Genomic DNA, 9,219 nt, shown 5'->3' on the forward strand with positions numbered 1-9,219 from the left:
TTATTTCCTTCCCAACGCTGGGCTCTGAGGAAGCACATATCTACCCTCTGCCCTCCATGATGTGGAGGGGTGCCATACCTTTGCCTGAAGGGGATGGTTAGAGTAAATCATGGTTAGCTCTGTTAGACAGGGTTTCCCACATTTTGGAAAGAGTATCCCACAGAATCCCTCTCTAGCTCTTGGCTATTTTGACAGTCCTTCTTGCTATCTGACCTCCATCCCTTCAGTTTCTGTGAGAACTGAACTTTATGGCCTCCAGCAAGCTTGCTCCTGTACCACCAGCCTGGACTAGGGTCTGAGGAGCCAGGTGATTTCCCCGCAGCTCCTAGGCCCGAGACCCCACACCACACGCCATTCACAGTTCTGAAGGAAGAATGACTGCTCTCTGCTCTCTCTGCCTGCCTCCCTCAGGCGCTGCCCACGGATTCTTAGCCCAATTAGTCTGCCGCCTGGAGCTGCCCCCCCCTCACCTCCAGGTGCCAAGCTCCAGGGCACACAGACCTGCCTTGGGCACAGAGTTACCCAGTCTGCCTGGAATCCTGGTGGGTTCCATCAAGCCTCAGAGGCCAGAGCATGCCTTCTCCCCAGCCCCAGGGAGCCTTCGTGGGCCTGGCAGCTTCCTGAGTAGCCCTCTAAATGTTTCCCCTTGTTTTGAAGGGCCTTAGCAGAAGTTTCTATGAGATTTCCCTCTCCCATTCCAACTCTTGAGTCAGCAGTACCTCTCCCATAGGCTTAGCTCTGCGTTTGCAATCCTGAGTAAGTGGGGTTCTCTTTCTAGTTAGGCCCATCTGGCAGAAGAGAACACTGAGGCTGAGGAAGGGTGGATGCACATCTCCCCAGGATTGTTCCAGAGACCCCTGGTGCTGGGTTACCTCTCTGTGTGAGCTAGTGGTGGGGGGCGAAGTGTTGGGGGAGTGTCGGGGGGGTGGTAAAAACAACATGAACCATGAAACCCAAACCTCAACCCCACAATGGCACCCTGATGTGCGCGCATGCACATGCGCGTGTGTGTGCGCGCGCGCGCGCACACACACACACACACACACACACACACACACATACACACACACAGCCAGAGCCAGGGCCCCAGGAGACTTAGAGAGCAGTGTTCTTAGAGACTGGGCAGCCTCCCCACAGCTGACACCCCCTCCCCCATCTGCTCCCTGCAGGCAAGGCTCTGGTTCTCCAAGCCTGGCAAAGCACTGCGCTGGCTGATGTCATTTGTGACACAATGGAAGAAACAAATCCATAAGCAGCCCAGAGACTCAGGTCAGTGACTCCAGGCACTAGCTGTGCGACAATCCCCTGCCCAATGTGAAGTGAAGGTGACTGTCCCCTGATACCGTGGCTGTGAGGTCTAAATGAGAAGGTGCGAGGAAGAAGTTGAGGTTAGCCTGGGCTACATTAGGGAGATGCGCTCTGAAAGTTCAGAGGAGCCTGCAGGTTACTCCACAGAAGGCCACAAAGACAGTGTCAGGCTCCTGGCAGACACACAGGTGACACAGGCAATACCACCCCCACTATTTCCTCAGGACTCACACTCCCCTGCCGAGCCCAGGACCCTGTCAGACAAGGACTCAAGCTTGGAGCAGCACTGACTTCTCTCCTTCCTCGGCCCTGGTCATCTGGAGGTAGGTAGCTGTGATTCCTGCTATTCAGACTAGACAGCCAGAGCTCAGAGACACTACAAGACTTTCATAGCAGCTAAGGGCAGCTGCAGAAATGAACCCCATCTAAAGCCCAAGTCCACACACTTAGGTCCCTGTGGAACTAGCTCTGGGGAAATGGAAGCCTCCCCTCTCCCTCCTACCCCTCAGTCTTCACAATAGGGCTGTCTTGGTCTAGCACTTGAGAACCATGGTGGGGAGAGTTCCCCATGGCGTTCCTTTGAGGCAGGCCCCAAAGCCTCCTGCCTCCACTACCAGGCCACTTCAGTGATTCTGAGAACTTAAAATTAATCACCCACTCCAAGTGCTGCCTCCAGGCAAGAATAATCGCCCCCTAAAGCACGCCTGGTTCCAACGTTGTGTGGCTATGGGCTTCTTCAGCAGCAGGGTTTGTAGACAGACATCCAGAAGGGCTTCCTCCGTGAGGAGGAGAAATGTGCTAAGAGCTGGAGAGGGACAGACAGACAATGGCCTGACCCGGAAGGATGGAGCGGCAGGTGCCAGGGGAAGCGGAAGGGCAGAGAGGCCATTGAAGAATTGACGTCTTCACTTTCCCACTCCTTATAAAGGAAAAACAGAAGCACGAGAGTGCCACGGGCCACACACTCCAAGTCCTTCCCAGTCACATCGTGAAGGTGTTGGAGCATCAGGTTTCTGCAGTGCTGTCTGGGAGGCTGAGTGTCACCTTGGAGGAGAACGTGTCCGTTCTATGCCTGATAGATCCAGCCACACACAGCAGGGTTGGGCAAAGGGGCTCAGGGGGCCCTATGGGAGGGTCCCAAGCCGTCCCCACTGTATCCAAAGTCCCCAGGCTGCTCAGAAGGCAGCCTGTACCCTGGGGAAGGAAAGGCAGACACTGCGTTAGGGGAGGATTCCCCCGTGATCTGACATGGCCTAGTCTACGAAGCTAGTGAGAAGGTGGAGCCTCAGTTCCCTCTCCTGGATGATAGCACGTGTGCGAGTGTGACGTCTGTGGTCACCTGTGTCAGGGCTGTGGCGAGTACCACAGCGGGGCTATTCTATGCTACGGAAGCTTGACTGCCCCCCAGCAGCAGCAGAGCAGTTTCTACTCAATCCTATAAAAATCGTATCACTGCCCCCTGACTGCAGGTGTGCTGGGCACTAGGGACACAGATGCTCTGGGCGGTCTGGGGCCTGACCCAGCTAAGGTCAGTGGATGACAGGCAGCTCTGGGTTGAGGCTCTTCCTTGTGAACTGCTCCGCCTTTCCTGGGCTTCCCTTCCCTCATCTGTTGATCAGGGAGGATAACAGGGCCTGCCTCACCAGGCTGGGAAAGGATTCGCGCCTGCACAGAGTCAGAAATCTCGGTTTGAACTCTGAGGGCCACACTGGTCAGGCTTCAGTGAGCAGAGGGAGTCTGGACAGGGAGTCTGGACTCAAGGCCTGGCCCTTTGCTTCTGCTACCATTAATTTGTCACATGACTTTGGTCTCAGAGGCAGGATGGGGACCATCAGAATGTGAGAACTGACCTGCTCTGGTCAAGGTGTCTGGTGCTGGGGTAACTTCTAGCCCAGGCTATGTTCTGTCTCGAAAGCTTGGGGTAGGAGGTTGGGACCTGGCGGGGGTGGGGGTTGGGGGGGAACTCCAAGGTTAAAAGTGTACAGGCCGGGAGAGCTGTGGCTACCCTCCTCCTCATCCCATTCCCACAGTTTCTGACCCCAGGGACAAGGCTGAGAGAGGATGTTTACAGAGCTGTAAACCTTCACTTAGAGAAGTTTGCTGAGGGCTGGGAGCAAGGGTTGAGTGGTAAGCACATAACAGTGGCCAGGGAAGCGTAGTGGACATGGGGGAGGGGCATGCTCTGTTGCAGCCCCCTCCATGTTTGGGACTCCCAAGGTGCCCGTGTGGTCTGAGGGGGTACCACAAGGAGTGAGTCTGCCCCTAGGGACTTAGTCACGAGGACTTGGTAAATTGCTGAGTGTAAGGCCTTGGGAAGTGGGGAGGGGGTACACGCCAGTAGCAGGGGCACTGGGGTGAAAAGAGCAAACTGGTAGGACTAAAGGCGTAGAGACAGAGAGAGCCCAGACAGGTCCAGTGACCCTTCATTCTGGTTTTTACAAGAAGACAGGACTAGCTTCGTTCATTTCCCAGAGGCACGGCTGAGAGCAAGAGAGGCTCAATTCTCCACCCCTAGAGGTCCTGGAAGGTGTGGATCTTGGGAGGCCAGCTGACCAGTGTGAGGGAGGAATCTCAGCGTCTTCCTTCCCGAATCCACTCTCTTAGGCTCTTCTGTGGGGACCCCACCTGGGACTCTAAAGACAGGTCCTGACTAAGGCTCTTAACTGATGCTCCATGCATGGGAACCCCACCCCACACAACTTGAAGGGGACTAGAAATGCTACTCTAAGCACTTGGCAAGAGCATACAAGACCCTACTGTGAGAGGCTGAGAAAGTCCATATTCGGAACTCAAAGAAAACAGGAGACACTTCCGTGTAGGCTACCTCCCCCGGCCCTGGTACTAACACCCAGTCCTATTCCTCCCACCATACAGCTCCTAGCTGTTCAGTCAGCTCTTTCCCACCCATTAGCCCATCCATGAAGAAGTCCCAAAATATGGGCTTTCTGCCCACTCTAATGACCCACAAATCTAATGCTCAGAGAGGTTCTCAGCTAACACAATGTCACACAGCCCTCAGTAGGAAGGGGCTCCTGGCATCTCAGTCTCCTTGACCTCCAAGATCCACTCTGAGATCCCCAAACATCCAGACACTGTCACACCGTGTTTCTTCCCCTCAGACTCCAATTAATGCTTCTACCCTGAGCTCCTGGAGACAAGTGTTCAGGACATGGGTGCCCCTAGCCAGGGCATTCCTGGCATCCGGAAAGAACAGGATGTGGGGCAAAGGTGTTATCCGATTTAGCTCCTGGGAGGAAGGGGAGGCCCCTCTAAAGGAGCTACAGTAGTGGTTGGTCTGGGTTAGGCTGCTCTCATCTCCACTGGACTGTCCTGTGGCTGGGGCTGAGGCCAAGGAACCAAGTTAGGAGCCAACTGACTTCTCCAGACCCAGCCATGCCTTGGAAAAGTCACCTCCAGGGGAGCCTGTGGAAAGCACAGCTGTGCCCTGTGTTTTAACCTCCTTGCACACATAAGGAGTCTGCCGTACAATTCGTGTGTGTGTATATGTGTGTGTGTATGTGTGTATATGTGTATGTGTGTGTATGTGTATGTATGTCTATATGCATATGTATGTGTGTATGTATATTTGTGTGTATGTGTGTATATGTATGCATATGTATATGTATATATATATATATATATATATATATATATATATATATGTATATACAGTCTTTCTTTTCTTTTTTGATGATGGCACCCAGGGCTCTGTCTGTCTAGTGCATTAACTTTCGATGAACGCCAGAGCCTCTAGCCCACCAGCACTGAACTATTCCCCTCCACTGAAGCTACATCTGACAGACATCTACCCAGGTCCTTTTGGGCACACTGAGACATGGGCTGCTCCTGACTAGTCACTGAGATCCAAAGCCTGACCTCACACCCTGCAGAGTCTCGACCTGAGGGATCTCTGCACAAAGCCACAGCTGCCACCTCTGGGTACTTAACAGTTGGGCCATAGAAAGTTCCCTCCCTCTGCTCTTCCTGGTATCACTGAGATTCTGTGGTCCCCATTCATGTGAAGCAGAGGCAGGAGAGCACTCATATGTGGACAAGCAGAGAGACACAGACAGGGAAAGCCAGAGGTGGCCAGGCAGGTGGACGGGTAGATGGACACACAGGCATCAAAATTTATAAAAGGATAGGCAACAGAGCGTGGAGACAGACCAACAGAAAGGCTGTGAGACAGACAGGAGGAGAGATGAACAAACTCGCTAACACACACAAAGGGAAACTCAAGTCTAGCAGAGGACAGACAGACAGATCGTCAAGTGACTATCAGGTGAACAAAGTGGGCTGCCCAGGAGACCCTGAAGCTGGCAGTGGGAAAAGCAGCTCATTCTCTCTCAAAGGCATCTCAGCACCGGGCCCAGCCCATTAACCGATACGGTCTGGGCCTCTCATGTTCCTGGCCTGGCCAGGCCTTCTCCAAGACTGCCTTCTGAGCTGCCAAAATTCACTCTTTACATCCAAGAGGGGTCAGTGTTTTTCTGAAAGTTGTAGGAGCCTGCTGAGGGGAGGAGGGGCCCCACAGCGGCATTGTTTCCAAACATACCCCTCTCTTCTTTCTTTTTCCCCATGCCCAGAGCCAGGCCTAGCACAGCTGGCCAGCAAGGCAGGAGAGCTGGGCCCAGCCTTGGGGCAAGGCAGGACAGGGCAGGGCAGGCAGGGCAGCCTGCTGCCTGGGCTACTTCGAAGTTGAGGGTACATGGCAAGACTAATAGAGACACAGATAAAGTTGGAAACAGAACACAGGCCTGTCAGGGCCATGGGGACCCTGGACACCTAGACAATCAGAGGCCAGCCCTGAGCTGGGGACAGCCTGTTTCTGAAGAGAGAAATCTCCAAGGGGACCAGGTGGGAGCACAACATAGCTACAGAGCCTAAGAGGAGAAAAAAAATATAGGGGCTAGGGACACAGGGAGGGTGAGGTGAACAAAAGAAAAGGGAACCCCACTTTTGTGGCTTCGGACTTGGTAAAGCAGAGAAACTGAATGCTCGGCCAGAGTCCTGGGGCTCTGCGAGCACGATAAAAGTAAGGAGCTCAGGTAGAAGAGGTTAGACGCGAGGGCAACAGGGGTCAAGGCTGTTAGATCAGGGGATGGGACAGGCTGGGAGACCGAAAAGGAGGCGCAGGTCCGAGAGGGAGGACTGAGGGTCGGCCCGGTGGGCAGGAGGGTTAGAGGGGTGGAGCCAACACGGAGTGGCGGTCCCCAAGGAGGCTGGCTTACGAGGGGTCAGCGCCGGGGCACGCGAAGGTGTGCGGGGTCCCCAACTCACATGAAGACGTGGTAGACGAAGGCCCACCCACGGGGCCGCTCCAGCACGTTGTAGACCCAGTTCTGCAGGCGGCGGTAGCGCTTGTGCGCGGCGGAGGAGCGCTGGCCGCAGGCGGAGCCCGAGCCCGAGCCCGGCCCAGGGAGGGGCGCGCCCGGCGGCAGGGGGCTGCCCAGAAGGCCCAGGCGACGCGGAGAGCCGCCCCCGCCCGCCTCACCCTGTTCACTCTGCACGGCCGTGAGCGCCACCAACTCCGCGCGGGGGGCGTCCCCGGGCGGGGGGCCCAGGCCGAGGCGGCGCGGGGGGGCCTCGGCCATGGGCGGCGCCGGGCGGGGGGCCGGGGCGTTGCGGGGCGGGGGCGCGCTCCGGCGGCTCAGAGTCGCATGGCTGGAACCCTGGGCCGGCGAGGCGACCCTGGGCGCTCACGCAGGCGGCGGGGGCTAGGGACCAGGTCGGGTCCACGCAGGGTCCGGAGGCGGTCGCTCGGAGCCTCGGGGCCGCGGGAGCCCGTACTGACCGCCCGCTTCCCCGGCGACTGGGGCGGCTCTTTCCGACTCCAACTCTCTTATTACGCGCTCCATGCCGCTCGCCTTTCCACCTGCCGCCGGCGCGCTGCTCACATGTCACCCTCCCCCGCCCCGCCCCGCCCCTCCCCCGCCCGCCCCACGGCCGCCTTCCCAAATCGGGAGGGAGCGAGAGAGGAGAGCACCGGGAGGGGGACCCGCGCCCGACACGGCGGGGCCCGGCGCGCGGACCGCCCAGTCGGTGTGTCCCGGCCCAGAGCGCGTGGAGCTGGCAGCGCGCGGGGCCCGGAGGCCGGGCGTGTACCAGTGGTGGCCCTGGTGGCTAGCTCTGGGGAAGGAGGTTGGGATGCCTGACGAGTAGTTGTGGAAAGTGGGGCGTGGAGTGTGGAGTTGTGGCCGCGGTCGCTCGAGGGACATTCATAGTGTGGAGTCTGTGTCCAGAGAAGTGCCTACTTGTGCGAGTTGGCTGACCAGCCGTGGGTCTGCGTGTGTTCAGTGTGAGTGGGTGGGCGGGTGGGTGGGTGGATGGATGGATGGATGGATGGATGGATGGGAATGAAGAAGGGTGTGCAGAGTCGGGCAGTGTGTGTGACCGGTGGTGTAAGCGAGGAGGTGTGTCTGTCGGGTCGTGCCCTTCGTTTCTTGTGCCGGGTGTTTAAAAAGCGCTGAGCGCTGAGTGAAGTTGGTACAGCAGCTTCCGTTCCTCCTGCTGCTACCTGAAGGACCTGGTGCCCTCCAGCTACCAAGATGTATAGGACAGCTGAGCCCAAATGCGTCTCTCCTCGAAGTTTCCCGTCTTGTTGATGAAGGAGATCACCCTGAACAGAGGGAACGTTCCCTCCCTGATTATGGACCTGCCTTCATCTCCCCACCCCGTCTTCGCCTCCATGGGATCCCTCCTGCCCCTTCTCCCACTCTCCAGTCAGGAAAGCTTGGTTAGGGAAAACTGGAAGTATAGAAGTAAACGCTGAGCCAGTATTAGGGGAACAGACAGAGCCCTCCCAAAGGCCCTACCCGGGCTTTCTCTACGAGCACCCCTCTCCAGCAAAAAGTTCTCGGTGCCTGACATCCGTCTCCAGCTGTGAGCTGGCTGGCCCCTTTCCTTCGCCCTCCTGGCCCTTTGCTAGGTGATGATTCGGGTTTGCTGGTCCTCCTTCCCTCTCTCCCAGCCTAAAGCGATGACCAAACCAGATGCTCCCTCCGCAGGCCCTGCCCCAGGGTGAAGCGCTTCCGCAGCAAACTCTTCTCCACTCCTCGGGGAGGATCTCGGGGGACACAGACTAGCCGGAGGGGCGGGGGAGGGGGCGGGCTGCAAGCTCGATTCTCAGCTGTCAGCAAAGGCAGCATTGATCTGCTGAGCGGGAGAGCAGGAGGGCTGGAGGGAGGGCCGAGAGGGTGTGCAGGATCCGAGGTCCCCAAGCTAGGTTTGGCAGCCAGCCACACCCCAACCCCTAGCGACCCTTTCCTCTCCTGCCCAGGTGGGATGCCTTCTGATGTCTGACCTGAATTTCTCCACTGCTGCTGGTGCTGGAAGTGCACAGGCCCTGGTGCTCCTGCATAGGTCATGCCCTGACCTACTGAGAACTGGAGATTTCTAGACCTCAGGGCCCCACTATGGTTGCAGTGCCAGGGCTAGATATAGATATATCTTCTCCCTATAAGCTGAAGCCAGTATCCCCCCAACCCATATTTGGCATTGCCTCTCCTGACTGGTAAATTGCAGTACTCCATCAGAGGCACAGGGATGGGACTCAAGTCAAGAATTCAAATTACACAATGGAAAACGGCTGCTGGGGTCTTTTGAGGCTTTGATCGTAGCTGAAATGGAACTTGAATTCGGGTTGCCCTTATCAGCGCTCAGAATATCTAAAATTGAGTCTGTTCTGGGAAATCTGATCCTATGAGCCCATGCTCCTCTTCCCATGTGGGAGACTGCCAAGCTTCCTTTCCCTTTGTGGATGGAACTTTGCAGGGAGAGGGTCTCATTGTCTTTTCCAATCCGTGCTCTGTTATTACCCCATCAAAGGCTGGGGGGGCAGGGAAGAGACCGTAGTTCCTGTAGGGATGGAAGCTAGATTTCAGAAGCACCTACAAAGGTCCCAGAGGCCAT

The 9,219-nt window shown here is 56.7% G+C and overlaps 1 protein-coding gene across 3 annotated transcripts in view; it reads right to left on the reverse strand.

The window, feature by feature from the left end:
* Positions 1 to 7,185, reverse strand: part of Kcnq4 (potassium voltage-gated channel subfamily Q member 4) — a 51,817-nt gene extending 44,632 nt beyond the window's left edge. For 2 of the 3 annotated variants that reach the window (XM_087548309.1, XM_087548311.1), the window contains exon 1: positions 6,589 to 7,185. In XM_087548309.1, coding sequence (XP_087404435.1) covers positions 6,589 to 6,902 — 314 coding nt within the window. In that variant the 5' untranslated portion in view covers positions 6,903 to 7,185. 3 annotated transcript variants of the gene reach the window in all.
* Positions 7,186 to 9,219: the final 2,034 nt, after the last annotated feature.

The sequence above is a fragment of the Rattus norvegicus genome, chromosome 5 (assembly GCF_021556685.1).
Source record: "Rattus norvegicus strain SHRSP/BbbUtx chromosome 5, alternate assembly SHRSP_T2T, whole genome shotgun sequence".
Classification (NCBI taxonomy): domain Eukaryota; kingdom Metazoa; phylum Chordata; class Mammalia; order Rodentia; family Muridae; genus Rattus; species Rattus norvegicus.